General features: G+C 36.8%; 1 protein-coding gene across 1 annotated transcript in view; it reads right to left on the bottom strand.

Annotated features, from left to right (window-relative positions):
* Positions 1-1,675: 1,675 nt before the first annotated feature.
* The window catches only part of pth1r (parathyroid hormone 1 receptor), a 49,034-nt gene continuing 33,670 nt past the window's right edge, over positions 1,676-17,039 (bottom strand). The window contains exons 3-13 of the mRNA XM_032532485.1: positions 15,372-15,482; positions 15,017-15,138; positions 11,028-11,122; positions 8,902-9,088; positions 5,677-5,830; positions 5,206-5,266; positions 4,033-4,099; positions 3,797-3,891; positions 3,078-3,219; positions 2,669-2,710; positions 1,676-2,576 (exon numbers count right to left, since the gene is read on the bottom strand). Coding sequence (XP_032388376.1) covers positions 2,214-2,576; positions 2,669-2,710; positions 3,078-3,219; positions 3,797-3,891; positions 4,033-4,099; positions 5,206-5,266; positions 5,677-5,830; positions 8,902-9,088; positions 11,028-11,122; positions 15,017-15,138; positions 15,372-15,482 — 1,439 coding nt within the window. The 3' untranslated portion in view covers positions 1,676-2,213. The remainder of the gene's footprint in view (positions 2,577-2,668; positions 2,711-3,077; positions 3,220-3,796; positions 3,892-4,032; positions 4,100-5,205; positions 5,267-5,676; positions 5,831-8,901; positions 9,089-11,027; positions 11,123-15,016; positions 15,139-15,371; positions 15,483-17,039) is intronic.

Raw genomic sequence — 17,039 nt, forward strand, 5'->3', positions numbered from 1 at the left:
CATTTGCTGGACTTGTAGGCAGTACAAACTGGAACAGACCAGGCTTTAACCTTTCAAAACTGAGTCAAAGCATACACCTCAATGGATCTAGCATCAGATGGAGAAGAACTGGCTATCAGGGTATTGGGAGCATAATTTGGTCAGAGTGAAGTCCCCAAAGGAACACAACAGCAGATGGGATAAGAGAGCAAATGAATGGGGGATAACACTGCTACACCACACTACAATTATTCACTTTGGTCACTTATTGAAATTAATGTGAGGTAAATCTACATTTAGCTGACTTGGATCTAAATCACAATTCTATCAGAAATATTAGTCCAAACCAAATAGCTACTATTTTAGCACTTCAGATCAGAAATCCAAGTAGAGCAACAAAAGTGCCTTTGATATGAATGGTCTCCATTGAGTGTGTGAATAGTTTTCTCATTTGCCTCACTGCTGCATTTCTAAAGAAACTTTGATATGTGTCGGTGCACTATTTCAACACTTTTATCTTGACATTTCCCTACACTAACTACACCAGTAGCAAATACTTTTTTGTTTGGTAAGAGAGTTTTACTGCAACTTTAAGAATTTTTGGTCACTGTAAACAAGATGGTAGATGAAAATATAAAAAAAATGCTGCAATAACATTTTCTCTGGCAGGATTTTAAGCATTTTCTCTTTGATATATCAGATGATACTTTAAAATATGTTGTGGAAGGCTTCATTAAATGCTAGTTTGAAAGCCCTCTGTCATCTGTAAATATATTCACCAGTTTTATTTTGGACTATATACATTACCAAATATTCCATACACAATTACATGAAAAAAACAAAACATTGAAACAGCATTATAACATATTCGTACAAATGAACACTATTAGCTCTTGATTAGAATGTATTTCTGATCTTTGTAAACATTATGACTTGTATATACACATCAAAAAGCAGCATAACCATCTGAAAGAATTACTGTGTTGTTCATGTCTGGGTTTTTCTTCATATCTTCCACAAATGTCACCCTTGGAGTTTCAATGGAATATGAGATTTTCTTGGAATCCTCATTTAATTAACATTCCACTGGAATATATGACCATTTCCTGCACCCTGTGTTTTTAACTGGGTTCTCATACTTTATAAACTTGACTGTGGGAACATATGATACAGGTTTTGTCAGATTTCCATACATTTCTTCTTAAGCTCAACTAACACTGAACCCAAAGAAAGAGACAGTCTCCAAAAGATATTCTTACTTTTGGCAGCATTTGTGTGTGTATGTGTGCGTGCGTGCAAGAGAGATAGAGAGAGAGAGAGAGAGAGAGAGAGAGAGGGGATATTTTTTGAGAAAATTTGAAAAGGAAACATTCATTTGAACTCTTTGAAATCTGTAGTAATTTGAGAGATGGATACTGTTTTTTTTTCTAAAGCAGAAACTGTACAACATTTTGAAAAAAGAATATTTAACATAGACTTATATTACATATCAACACCCTCAGAGAAATGCTGACCATGCTAAAACACCACTTTAAAAGTATAATAAAAAACCTGGTGTGCAACAAATGAGGACTTCAATTACCTGAGTACCTTCCCTTTTACACTGAAGTGGATTTAAGTCAATGTAGAACAAATGAGATGCCATGCCAGAAAGCATGAACAGATGCCCCAAAATAGTAGCATTACATTTTTTTTAAACATGAGCCTAGAATTAGTCTACTCACGCTGACTTAATCCAAATACTTGCTGATTACATTGCCCACACATGTGTGACTAAGTGCACTCAGAATCCACCTGGCTTTACATAGGAGATAATTAAGGCTGTTCCTTGCAACTACTGTACCTAACCCCATGATTTATGCACAAAAGCGGTGCATAAAAAAGAAGCAAACAGAAAACAACGTAACAGTTATGGCAGTGGAAAAGAAATACAAAAAAACGGCAGTCTGTTTTTATCCTTTTACACATTCACTGTGGCAGGTGTTTGGTGAAAGAGAGAGTGTTTTTCCACAACAATGAGGGTCATCATTTCTCAAATAAAGGTGGCCCAGCTCACAAAAGTGACACACCCTTTTGCCGTGAGCCTCATCTGTCGGCAATATTCTGGCTTGATTCACAGGAGAAAAAAACTGGCAGTGTTAATGCATGCAGCCGTTCCCTTCAGACGGCCCTGAGATTGTTTCATGATTGGTTTTGTTTTTCAGTTTTCATCCCTAAACACAGCGGCCTGGAGGTCACATGACTGTCTCCCTCTCCTCCTCCACCACAGGTGAGGGTTTCTCCTTCTCGCAGGGCCGTGAATGAGCTGAATGGTCCTCATCAGGAATGTGAAGCTCCTGTCCCGAGGAGGGTATAGAGTTCTCAGAGACAGAGCCGTTCTTCACGTACCCGGGGAGGTTCCTGTGTCCGTTCACAGGCACTGGTCCCAGCCTTGTGGTGAGGTGGAGGGCCAGCGGCCCTCTGGCAGTGACATTGGTAACACTGGTGTTTGATACCATAGGCCCATAGCTGTAAGTGTTGCTGCCGCTCCGAGCTTTTCTTTTGAAGTCCAGGGCCAGAGTCCTCCTGCTCCAGGACTTTTTAATCTCAGCTTGGACCTTTGAGGTGAAGAAGTAATTTAGCCATGTAAGAGCTTAAATACCATGCAGGATTTGTGGTGTAAAATGAAGAAAAAAAAATGAGTACTTACCTCCCCATTGCAAAAGCAGTATATTATTGCAACTAAGAATCCCTGGAAAAGAATATAGAACAAATTCAGACCAGCTGTCTTTTACGTGTGCACTTAATATAAACTTTTAGCTGCATAATTTGATATTTAGTATTTTAAATCATCAGCCACCCCTCCCTTCCTCTTTATCTTAATTATGATCTAACCACAACCAAATACCCAGACACTAAGCAACTATTGGACGTTATGTAACTGATCTCTTTCAGTATTTTCCGAAATTTCTTTTTGGTGATAATGACACATTCACTTTAAGACTTGATTGATCAAGAAATATAATCAGATTTGTTCAAATTGAAAGCATACATTAATATTTATTGGGACCTTTAGAGAGTAATTAGCATTTCTGACATTTGTACCACAGCAGCTTTACCTGGAAAGAGTTGAACAGCATCTCATAGTGCATCTGTATCAGCCATGGAACTCCAGACACCTCTGTATACGGCATGGCATGGAATATGATGTAGTGAACACCAAAGAGTGGCATCAGCACCAATGTGGACTTCAACAGTTTTCTGTAATGGAAACCATAATATTCATAAATTAACAAATACTAGTTTCCTATACTGTCTGCACATTATAGAGCTAAAGCAGTGACTGAAAACAATACTTTGTAGTCATTCAAAAGAAGGTTTAAGTAAAAACTGTAAAACATGGTCTGTTTCCAGATTCTTAAAAGTGTTTTTCTAATCATTCTAAAATGAACATCTTAGTTTCCGTCTGTTAGTTGGAGGGAAATAGCTACTCGAAAAAGTTATCTTGGATATGGTGATGAGCATTTTTCACAATTTTTTCAAAATGTTAGAGACTAAACAATCTATTAAATCTATAGTGTATAGTTTCTGTTGCCACCACGAGGAATTTTAAGTAATGACAACAAAACTGTTGTCTGTTGGGTAACTTGTTCTAGAGTCCCTGGGCAGCAATTGCAAAAGCCTGATCACCCCACTGTTCATATCTTGACTTTGGGACTTCTAAAACCAGTTGATTTGAAGACCACTGAGGAATAGATCAATAAGAGCAGATGGTCTTGTGAGGTTCAGAAATTAATTATATAGATAAGAACTTTGCTAAATGCTAGTAACTCAGTACCTGTACTGTTGTCTTGTGTCACACCTTCCAGCATTTGTTTCTCGTAGTTTAGTTGCCAAGACTCTGATGATGTTCAGAAATAACATAAAATTAACCTGAAGACAAAATAGAAACATGGAATCAAGAAATGTAATTGCCAACATAATAAGCTGTTCTCCAAAAACTGTAATGCCACAGGTGCAGTGAAACACTCTTACTCAGCAGGGGGAAAGTGAAAGCAGTGAGCATGTACTCACCACTATAGCTGCGAGGATAGGCACTTGATATATCCATTTCAAATTGCCCGCACTTAAGTCCCAACACCTGCAAAAGATAAACAACAACATAGCAGGGATCAGCAAGGGATAAGTAGGGATCAAACTGCAAGGTGTGATGATCCAGGATCCCTAGGGTGTATCCCTAACACCATTTCACAAAATCTTTTAAGATAAAGATAGAGATTTAGACAAGACTCTCTCATGTTGAACTGACAGGTAACAAAACCATTGAGATATGAATTATAAGATAGAGAGATATATTTCCAACCTACTGAATTGATCCATTACTCCTTGGCTTAACATCTTCACAGTTCTGAAAATACTTGTTTAGTTTGAGCCAAGGCATTGAAATCCAAATACTGTGCCTTTTTTTTAGTTGGTATCAAAACAGTTCACTTGGCCACACCGTCACGTTTCATTAACTAGGGCTTTAGCTACCAATTATGACACTGAGGTTATCTTCACTGTTTTTTCTCTCTCCATATTTAAGTGGACGTTAGGGGCAAAATTCATAGATTTGTTGACAAAAAGCATTGATAGTGGGTCCGTATTAACCAGTGTGGCATTTACGTTAAATATATTATATATGTTATATATTTGATTTTTGGGCAGAATGCCTACCATTACTTCTAACTGCTGCATGTACATTCCCGAGCTGTAGTTACTATCATTCTTGAAGCTGCTCTCCTGCTGACTGAGAAGTGGAATATGTGGTTTAGTTTCACTGGACAGCTATTGGATAGCAGCTTAGCCATAAGCTCTCAGCTCCAGAGTCCTCAATGTTTGACTGTGACTACAAATAGGGCCAGTAAGATGGAGTTGAAGGCCAGCCTAGTTGGTAAGAGGCAGTTTTCTCTGATGGTGAATCCACTTTAATTCTTCTTGACTTTCATACCTGTCCTCAAGCCTTTTACTAAAGAAGGTTGTGGCATATTTGGTCTGATATTTTTTCGACTTGTTACCTTGAAAATTCAGTCTGTTTGAAATGCTGCTGTAGCCTAGTTTGGATATGTACTGTATATTTGATGAAGGAGACAACAAAAAAAAGATACAACATCTGGTCAGCAAATAAATATACTGACGCTAAATGTACTTTATCTATATTCAAGTTCACCAAGACTAATGTGTATTTTATTTATGCAAATCACTTACTCTGTGTCTGCAAACGTGGCTCTCATAGTTGCCCAAACTGTCACAACCATAGCTGGTACTCCTGAAAAAAAACCAGAATAACACATTCAAATGTGGTGATAAAATTGGCATCAGTATAAGAAAATGAAAAAGGTTCCATAAGAAGGTTACACATATGGGCCGAACCTGGGTAGCACAGCATCCACATTGTATGCGCTGTGCTTATGTAACTTATACGCACAGTGTGTACAATGCAGGAACTGTAAAGCCCATATTCATGCGGTTTTATTGTCCTTACCTACCTATTAATACAATATCAGGATCTCTGGGATTTGACAGCGGCCCCCCTTGGTTTTTGTTTTGAAAATGACTAATTAGACCATCAAAAAAAAAAAGAAACTTCACATATTTAATTTAATTTGCATGCCAAGCCCACTAATTATATTGCAATCACAGTTTGTGCACGTAAAATGTAAATGAAGCAGAACTCACCCCATCCAATCAGAGTAAATCCCCATAAATACTTTCTGTCTGAGAAGAAGGTCATGAAGATGAGGCTGTGGAGGTACAGACCCTCAACAAGGATCCAGTAGTAGTTGGTCGCCAGAAAGTACAAGAACAAGGTCACAACCACCTTGCAGCCGATCTATTCACAAACAACATGCAATGAGAACAGATTAAATTACTACTCACACTGACAAAAAGTTACACTTTCTTAATACTTTTTTAAATATAATACAGTCTGCAGACAGCTGCAGCTGCAGGTGCTGCTGCTAGAAACATAACATGAAAGAAGATTACATATATTACTTTGTACTGGCTTCCTGCGTGTTAAATAATTTATTTTTCAAAATACTATTGAGAGGAAGAGGAAAAAAGACCAAAACTTCAGATTGAAGGGGATGACAAAACAGGATCTACAAACTTTGGAGTGCTGCTGCTTGTAGTGATGTATTAATTCATGTTACAGCACTCCACTTCTTCCCCACTGAAAACCTCAGTTCTGATACTGAACGTTATGTTTGCTAGAGACAGTCGGCACAAAGTCATGACTGAATGAGAGAAAAAATCACTTTGATTGGAAAAAAATTGATTTGAAAGGGGGGGAGCAATCATATTTCAGGGAGGAAAGACTTTGTACTCGGGAGATGGCAGGGTAAAGACCATTTAATGTCCGGTCCAACTTTTGCTGGACATTTGCATTCTCACATACAGCGCCTCCAGGTAATGTCTGGATAAGTTCAGGGTTGCAGTACATGTGTGAAATGGTCTCAAGTGTGACCAACAGAGAGACTCTGGCACTTTAAAAGGAGCCAGATTTCAGCCAGGGCTGCAACATGTATAAATTAGGGAAATTAAGTATTTCCATAATCAGAATTATAAAGAAGCATTTTTTTGCTGTGCGTAAACAAAGCCAGTGTAAGGACTAGCTTTTATTGTACTGACTTGCATGTGCTTGTATATGGAAAAATGCATTTAAAGAATGTAATTTAAAAATGTTCTTTTTTATTAAGTCATGTAGCAAGTAAGTTAAATTCCAATTTTTAAAAATAAACAATTACAACATTTGAGGGGGCTGATACAGCCTATTTATTTTAAAGAAAGAAAAAAACTGTGAATATCTTTAATAAAAGTGCTTTTATTGCATATAGTCCACAAATGAAGCCAGAACATATAGTGAATGGACATAATGCATTTGCTTTGAGATAAAACATTTATCTTGGCTCACTTGACAGTCAGCCATCAGCCATCAGCCATCAGCATACACACCCAAAGATTTACACATTAAACGGCATTGGCGCCTTTGTTATTCACATTTGGGTATTTCTCTCTGATAGTGTCTTGATCCTAGACATATTGACTCATTATCTACACTTGTGTAAGGCCAAGATTTATTCTAAGCTTTTTGTTTGAAAGTATAATTACTGAAATTGAAAGTAATAGAACTTTTTCGGTTTTTAAATCCACAATATGCAGTTGTTGAAACCATGGGAGTTTTCTTGGTGTAACACATGGACACAATTATTTCCAGCTGTCAGTTAGTGCGTTTAAAAAGAAAAGAAAAAGAAAAGAAAAATTATAATAACAATTGGATGCTTTCTGTCATAAGTGATATGATATGAATGTGTCAACCTTCAACATTATAAATATGTAATAAGGGTAAGACAATAGATATAACCACCATGTATAGGCCAAGTGAACTCAGTAATTAGGGCAGATGTTATTGAAAAACAGAGCTGCAGCTCTTTGTGTGTGAAAGTTTTTTGGACCATTTAAATTTCCCTTGAAACAAGCTGATATACTATGAAGATCAATGAAAATTGGGGGACACATCATACAAGTCATTAAACAAACAACAACACATAAATACATTAATTGATAATTAATTAATTAATTAATGCCCAGGTTTGATATCCTGGAACTCTGCCTTTTATACAGATTACAAGTGGCATTTTGACCTCATTAAAGATTATTTCGGTTTGAACAGAGGTTAAGTCATGTAAATGTGTATATAGTCCTATATCCACAATCCCTCTGCCCTTAGCACCTGGATTCGAATAAGGAAACCCCCCCCACCAAAACAAATGACACACTGTGACGTACACACGTCACAGGAGCACATGCTGATCTAGTCAGCGATCAATTCAGCTCCAGTTAAAGTCAACCTCCAGACTGTTGTCCAGCTTCAGTGGTTGCTATTGTATTGTCACGTCAAGATTATTAGAAGCCAATTCCTCTGTACTGATTACCAGTCTTATAATTGTCATCTCTATCTTTTCTCATCAGCTGAATTCTAACAAGCTCTGCTGGGCCACAGCAGGGCTTTTTTGCCATGGGGAGACACAGGTCTGTGATTTATAAAGCTACTGATTATTGAGATCTTGCCAGTGAAGCTTTGTTGCAAACCCTGTGCTGTGGACCAGCTATAATAAACCGCAACCTAAAAGACAGATGCGTAGGAAGGTTGATCAAATAATTAGGAGTATGCAGTCGAAGTCAGCACATTAAATGAAATGTGCAATTGAGAAGTAAATAATGAAAACCTAATCTTAGCACCAAACACTGATTAAAATCTTTGAAAAAGCCAGCTCTTACCTGGTAATTTTGATGTAGATTTACATTTACACTTCACATTTGTATTGACATATGTACAGTACTTTTAGGATTTAGCCCAAAACATCTGTGTCCGTCATTGTGTCAAGGAGTATGCCACCTATTTTAATGAAGCAGTTTTAATCCAGTATAACTCAATTTGGAGAGCCACAGGGTATGTGTCCATTAAATTTATTGCGCAAATTGTTTGTTTGCATATTAAAGCATGCATGAAAAGTACCCAGTCTTTACCCCTTTTTTAAACTTGACTCTGAACGGGAAAGCCAAGTACTGGCCTAGTAAAAGCTTGGCATGGTTACAAACAGTGCAGTTTATATGCTCCAGCACTGGAAAAGCAGGAAAGACTTTGCAAAATGTCACTTTGTCTTTGGAAGCAAAACACCCATCTACAGTACATACAAGACAACTTATCTGCACATGAAAGACAATCAAACAAGGATGTTGTGGCATTGTTTAGAAAAAAAAACAGAACATCTTTTATGGTTATATTGGTTATTATACTGTAGCCTATATCAGAATCCTACCATAAATACTATTACTTGTTAAAGCAAGTTAATCATTTTCAAGACAAATTTGTGTGTTACAGTAAGTTGGTGTACTTACAAACTGTGTTTTGTTGGCTGGCGGAGCCTCAGTGATGGACTTGAGGTCTTCCACTGTGGCTCTTTCCATGTTCTCTAAGGCCGATCCAGAGTAGAGCACAACATCTTTGACAAAAATACTGATAGCTCTTAGCATGTAGGACACAAATAGGTGCATGTGGATGTAGTTCCTGGTGCAGTGCAATCGTCTATGGAGAAAACAAACAGAGCGGCATGGTCAAAAGATATATCTGTCGAAAATTGTGTCCATTTACATAAGTGTGGTGTGTGTGTGTGTGTGTGTGTGTGTGTGTGTGTGTGTGTGTGTGTGTGTGGTCTCGCAATCCTTCATTTAAGTGTGTGTAAGTACTTTCTCACACAAACAGACACATACACACACACACACACACACAAATAAAACTCATTAGAACTCATTAGAATTAGAGCCAGCTGAATTCTACGCTGACTATAACACATTCTTGAGATTTAAGGGCTTGAAAAGCACAAATATTGAATTGCTTGGCTCAAAGTGAGCTGTAAAAACAAAATTGCAAGCATGTGTGGAGAAAAGCATGCAAATTTACTTTCAGACAAGCACAAGTTTATCTGTCAAAAGTTTCATACAAAACATCCTGTCTGAGCATTTACTGTAAAGTCAGCCTTTGAGGTGATGCTCCAGTATTAAAATAAGGTTGCTGGATCAATAGCCGTAACATTACAAAGTCAAATACTAATTGCCAATGAGAATTTAACTGAATGTTCATTATTTTTTATTTTTATTTTTATTTCCAAGAGCCAACTTGAACCACAATATTCTGAAGTCCAAAGTAAAAACAATCTGATTACTTGAAATGATGCTACCGCTATCTATTATTAACAATGTTTCTTCCAGAGCCTCATTAATAAGCTGAATATTTGACAAGCTACCCAAAGAGATCTATTGATTTACAGTAAGTGGAAAACTAATCTAGCGTACGTGTCCCTGGTGAAACATTCTGAACACAACTGCTAATGTGAAATATCCCTTTTCTCTCCCTGGAAAACATTTACAAGCTCTCCTGTCTAAAAGCTGCCATGTTGAAGGGAAGACATGGATGGAGTGCTCCGGAGTGCAGAGCCAGAATGTCAGATGGGCCCCTGGGATAACTTATTAAACTCATTTGGTCCATAGATTTCCTGCTGCCAGTTGGGAGCGTTCCTAAACCTGCCTGACTGCCGGCCTGTTTGGTCACACTGTTGGGAACATTGGTAAACACAACCTTCACATCGATTCCTGATACTATCCATGCCAAAAAAATAAGCAAATAATGACAAATGTGCGCTGCATTAATTGGCTGTGGAAAAAAAGCTGTTGCCGTACAAAAAAGAATTCAACCTTGTTTAGTGTTTTTCTTCAGTGCAGCATGGTTGCCACTAAGGCAAGGGAGGTAAGGTTATGGTGATATTAATACAGCATCTGTGGTTAATCCTTTTTATCTCTTACAGTCCTACAGTGAGGAGCAAAGCTGTTCAAATACAATAACTTTTACAATTCTTCAGATCTTTTATCAACTTCTTTTATTATCTTTATATGTTTCATGGGGTAAGGGGAAAGAAGCACACACTTTGTGATTTAAGAACTGTAATCTTTGTTAGCTTTGTAGAATACCAAAATCAATCTCCAAGCTTTGGTTGTTTGTCATCTTCATATAAAGTACAGTCTATGATCTAAACCTGAAATCAGCATGAAAATAACAAAGAACCTAAATGTCAGATAATGGAGCATGCAATACTGCCAGCCTGGAGGCACACTCCTCCTCAAAGGTAGACATATCATAATCTGTTAAAAGTCAAAATAAAAGTCAAAGGTAAAGTTTGATTCAGTTTGCATGCTTCATGTTGTTGCCGTGACACAGAATATCTTGCATTGCATGCTTGCATGATTTCATGATAAAGCCATTGAGCCATCATGAAATTAAAATGCTTTCTGCTACACTGTACAGTATGTTTGCCACTGATTACATAGTATGAAATTGATCTTTATTGTGGCATCATGCCAACACTCAGTTTTGATCTCTTCTAACCTAAATTTCTATCCCTCTGTCTAAATCCCTCTTTTGGGAACATCAGTAGTTGAGAAGATTGACTGGACGAACAGCATCGACTCACCGGAAATATCCCAAGATGACCACGGCCACCATGAGTGATCCCAGAGAGATGGAATACCCGACTGTGTAGATGAGATAGAGACGGTGAAAGACGTCCTGTAGGAAGAGTGTAATCTGTTAGATAATCCAAAGGGCATCAAAATGCATAAAGGCTAAAATGGAGAAGAGCATCCTTCATTTACTGGATTGCTAGATGTACTGCCCATTTCAGTTAGATTTCTGCATTTTAGTGTAAAACAAACTAGAAAAATAATAGCACCAATAGCATCAGTAAGCAGGACAGGGGGACTACAGAATGTGTCAACTACAAAAACCAAATATCAAAAAATAGTCATGGTAAAGATAACTTGGTTCGTATTCTTGTACATAAATGAATCACAAATTGCTGAGATTTATACAAAAAACAATGACACGATTATATCCATCAGTAATACATGGCAAATCGAGTTATTTGACTTTTTACAAACAATTAAATGACAATAAATCATGTTTACTAATAATTAGTAATGCTATTATTTATGTTTATATATGTTTTACCATTTATTGTGGCACAGATACTAATTTATATTTTATATTAAGTATTTATTGTGTATTAACAAATTATTTGTAAAATAATTAATGAAATCATTTTTGTCTCTAACCATTATTTGGATGGCTTTTATAAAGCTGCAACTGAAGAATATAATACCTTGTTAATGGTTAACAAATACTTTGTAAAGGGTCTATACACATTATTAGCTAGTTATTATCAGTCCAAAAGTAATCAAATAATCATCATTTATAGATCACCCAAAAAAATTAATTAGAGCAAAATCATGTTACTTGATGCTTTATTAACCACTTATTAGTCATAAACTAATTATTATAAGCATTACTTGCAACTGCATGTGTAGCCATCCAAATAATACTCATACATTACAAAACAATGATTAACATTTACATAATGTTAACTACCTATGTATACACTAACTATTTTACAATACACTAAACTAATAATGAAATAAAATAATGTATAGCATTGCTAAATATTAGTAAACATTATACATCTTCATTTAATGGTTTGTTAACAGTAAAACAATAACTATTGGTTATAGATCACAGGTTTCCATATTTATGTGAATACATGGCTAGAGATATTATATAACAGGATAGCTGTGAACACCAAATAGTTGAAAAACACACAATAACATAATTTTTTGATAGATGTTACGAGATCTGGTTTGCTACACTTAAGCATCTGGGTTTTTCTTAGAGCTTAGTAACATTAACTCAAGTTCAATTTTAAGTGACAACATTACTTAAGGCAAGTGATTTTATTACAAAGAGCATGTTTTCACAACATTCACACTGTATTACCAGGTTCCCCCCCAAAAAACTTAACTTCAAAATTTGTTAACTTCAGTGTGTTTAGAAATGCATTGCCACCTGGTGACAGAAATGTCTCAAGCACCCAGAAGTTACTGATGGAAACAGCATTTGACATGGTTGGCGGAGCTGAGAAAGGCTGGGTGGGGCAGTTTGATCTTCCAGCAGTGATCTGGCAGCCAGAGGACACTGTAAGGAGAGCCATAGCCAGACCTACTGTGCGTCAACATGCTGAAGGGGCCAAAAGCCCCCAGTGATGTAAGCAGAAACTCTAATGCTGTTATCATTTAGCATCAGGATTGTGTGCCAAAAGAAAAATGGGTTTCTAAGTTGTGGTGGTGGTCTGGCAGTTGTGTTATGTGGGGCTTTCATTTGTGCATATGTATTTGTAATTATCTGTTGCTGCTCCCTCGGGAGCCCGTCAACATAAGCATCTGAAGTCAGAAAGAAACTGAAGGGCACCACGATGAGGTTTTGCCCACATCCTCTACACCACATTCAAGCAGGGGAGAGGAAAATGTACTGTATGTGTGACATCTAATGTTTGAAGTGTAAAAATTAAATCGCTGTTTTTTGCTGACTGATTGCTCTATTTTCTTTCCTAAGGGAAAAGCGCAAAATCTACAAACTGCATAGCCTTTTAACACAAACTTCTAATATACTAAAACATCTCATTCATTTAAAGGCAATAGAGTGTTTTATATGTGGTTATTAAAATGCTTTAAGACCATAGTCTTTTATATTCAAAAAAATGTACCATAGAAATTCCTTAAAACATCACGTCAGCATCATTATGGCGCATAATGCCATTTTATTTATATAAGAAAAACTTGCAGATACACACAACAATGAGTGAGAATAGCTATTATTCCATTTATATCCATGTTGTAGCTGTTTTCCATCCTTATACAATACCCAGTATTCACTGCCTTTTTTATGCTCTAACATCCAACACTTATGCAGGGATTGAGAAAGAAACAATAGGAACAACTGCAATCATGGTCACATCTTTGTCAGTCACATGGGGATGACAGCAGTAAAAGGTTGCTGTGCTTGGTTTACAAAACTATTTTCTCAACATGCGCTGTGATGTGATAGTGATGTCAGTGCTTATGGTTTTTATGATCCGAGTTTTGACTCTTACACGCTGGTTGTGTTTGGATTTTATGTCATGGAAGCTCAATTATAATGTTTAGGTTGTATTCAACGTTTGTGGCTTAAGATTCTTTTTTTAAACACAAGAGTTATGTTAAAGTTAGAGATATTGAAACTGTAAGGAGTGTCAAGAACCTGGGAGAATGGTTAGACACTATTATTCTGGTGTGTTGAAGTTGTTTGTTTAGCAAATGACTGCTTGTGTGAAATGTACAGCCATTGTATTACAAAATGTTACAAATACACAACAAGGGAACAATGGCTACTTTAGGGATAGGGATCATACAAGGATCATCCCCGTATTAGCTCTACTACTGTAATTATGCAAAAACTGTTTTTTTCATCATTTTTACATCATAACAACCAAAATGAAATACAATTAAATCACTTTGGTTCTGAAGGGTACTCAAAATGCTGCAGCGTATAATGATATTCCAATGACAGTGCACTTCCATCTTTATGGCCACAGTATGTTTTAATGTGATAATGGGGTCAAAGCAAGGTCCATAAAGAAATGACTATCTGAGTTTGACCGAAAAGTTCTGGATTGGCCTGCACAGAGCGCTGACCTCACCCCCATCAAACACCTTGAGGACAGCTGGAATGAGTTGGCCGCCAACTGTGAGCCAGGTCTTATCACCAATCATCTGTCTCCCATTCTTCCTGCTCTCATTCAGCCGGGTTTTAAAATCAGTCACATATGGTTGTTATGTTCAGCTCCGCATTCATTGTCCGTATAATTTTGACAATGTAGTGCTTATTAATTGAACACATTTACAAGATTTAAATGTGTAAAGAAAGAGAAAAAAAAATATTTAAAGGTGTTTGACAGAATACGACCTCAAATAGTAGGGAGACACTTTTTGTAGTTTGAATATATAATTAAAGCAACATGACATCAGGACGTACATGGTGTCGTTGGGTCTAAATTTCTTTGTATCCCTCTCTTGCTATAAAGGCGCCTAAGCTAAGTCAATTCAATTCAATTCAACAAATCTTTCTTGTACGCGTAGGGCAATTCCGGTGCAACATAAGAAAGGATGATTGCTGAGTTCTTAGATTTCTCCGAATAGGATAGTTTCTAGAAAGTTTGCAATTAGCAATTAAGACTAATGTGACACTGCCTTTAATTTTTTTTTGACCAGACATTTAGTTAATGGCAGCCTCATCTTATCACAAAGACACCACATTGCCATCCTGTCATTCTCTCCCCAACATTACCTCGAAATATAATTTAATATGATTATATTTACATTTGCACTGTATATTACTAAAAAGGCATGTCAACAGTGTGTTTCACATTTCAAAAGGAGTTGCAATTGAAGGGTTAAATAGGTTTAACCTTTGCCTAAATGGCTGCAATCATTATAGCCTGACAATTGACTCTATGCATTTACAAACCTAGTGGAGGAAGACACTGTATCTGTGACAATGAACATGTAAATAGGAGGCAAATGAGGCAAATCCCACCTTTTCATGGCTGTGGTTGTAATGGTAGAGGAATTTTGTACATTCGTTATAATTGGCCCATGTCTTGTTGGTTGTGGCCAGTTCCCACGTTCCGTTGTTGTCACACCGACGGTATGCTAGTCCTAGACATCAAACAGAAAAGACTACCTTTAATTACAGCTAGTTGTTTTCCAACACAATCAATTACGCAACCTGAGCTTGCTTCTTAATTGAACCTGCATAATTGCAGAAATTGCAAAAGAGCCCAAGTTATGATTTTACAGTATACAGCAGCACCCAAGGCCTAGTGCTTTTTCACCAGCAGAAAGTGAGCTTCAGGATTTCAAATGCTGACTGTATCCAGGGCTAGTCTTACCTTTATGGTTGAAGTCATGGATGTACTCTGGACAGGAGGTGGATACAAGCTTTCCTGGGGGCCCTTCAGGCCAACAAACAATGCCGTCCCACTCTGGTGAGCAGTAACCATCTGCGGAGACAAAAGCAGTGCTGACTTTTAAAAATAGAAGCCACAGAGTGCCGTTCTCAAAGAACTGCTGCATTACAAGGCCATATGCATTTAAGAGAGAAATAGTGCTGTATGTTTTCAAGGATTCTGTTCTGGATTCTGAAAAATTAGGCCAAGTATGTGAACTTTACACTGTATGTAAGTCAGCATCGTAGAGCAGCCTTCTAAGGAAAACATGGGTCACCCAGAGAACAATCCGTTGTTATGTAATTAAGACTTGCAATCATGGAATGCTGATAACAAGTTCTCCACTGAATCAAGTGTGTTCATTAAGTTTTGCTTGTTAGCTGCAGCAGATTTTCATAACTGCTTCATTGTTGATCATATTGGGTTATGTTGTGTGGAATTCGGTTCAAACACAACACTGGCTACATTCTTGTGTTCTTAGTAGCCTATTTATTCAAAACAAAAGTGCTTATAGCTTAGTTCAATAGCTTATTTTCTTCTTTGTGTCACACGTTTGCTTTTGACCTGCATTAATTAGGGGTGTGAGTGTGAAACAATTATTAATTTCATCATTGATTGATCTTTTTTTCAATTAATCTGTAAAACAATCATAAAACAATATGAAAATTGCCCATCTCACACTCATAAAATGTCTATGTCCACAAACTGTAATATTTTGTCTAACCAAAACCCTAAGATATAACAACTAAAATAATATAAAACACAGAAAATCTCTGCAAATCCTCACATTTAAGAAGCTGCAGTTTCAATGTGAGTTGAGCGCTTCATTTCATTTTTTTAGGAGATGGAAACAAATAACTTAATTGACATTTCTTAACAACTAATTGTTACATGAACACTTCTTCATTTTTTTTTACTTATAACTGAATTATTTACTGTCACAATCTAACAATAAAACATTATTATAATATGAATTGTAGAAAAATAATGAATTTGTAATTAGAAAAATCTCATCTTTTTTCATCGTTGCATTACTTGATAAGATAATACAATTACATCCTGTAATTACACTTCACATTTACAGGATTCAGAATAACCTTTTTTCAGTTCAGGTTTCACAATTTTGAGATTTGGAGAGGAACTTTTAGCATGTAAAACGTTTTCCAGGAATCTGTTTCAAAACTTTCCTACAAGATTGCTGACTGTGTGCTTTACCTGAAGATCACACAGACAACTTTGTCATCTATCTTCATGAAAAATGCATGACATGAGACTTCATAATAATACATCTATAGGTGGGGGAAAAAATGTAATTTAATAGCGTAGAGCACCTTAATTGTCAGCTAAACCGTAGACATAATCCCTCCGATAGTGGGAGCAAAGAAAAGTCACTTTCCCCACAGATTCCTGGCAAAAGCCCTCCTTATGGCTTGGCATTTATGTTGTATTATTGAAAACATCTGCCCCACTTTGACCACTAATAAGTAGCTAAGGATAAAACTAAAACTATCCTCTCTTTGCAGTCGATCCATTATATTCTCATTCCTGTAATCAAACTTACGAACAAACATCTGAAGCAATGACGGCATTCTTTTTATTTGCCTGTCACTT

The sequence above is a fragment of the Etheostoma spectabile genome, chromosome 12, assembly GCF_008692095.1.
Source record: "Etheostoma spectabile isolate EspeVRDwgs_2016 chromosome 12, UIUC_Espe_1.0, whole genome shotgun sequence".
NCBI classification, from domain to species: domain Eukaryota; kingdom Metazoa; phylum Chordata; class Actinopteri; order Perciformes; family Percidae; genus Etheostoma; species Etheostoma spectabile.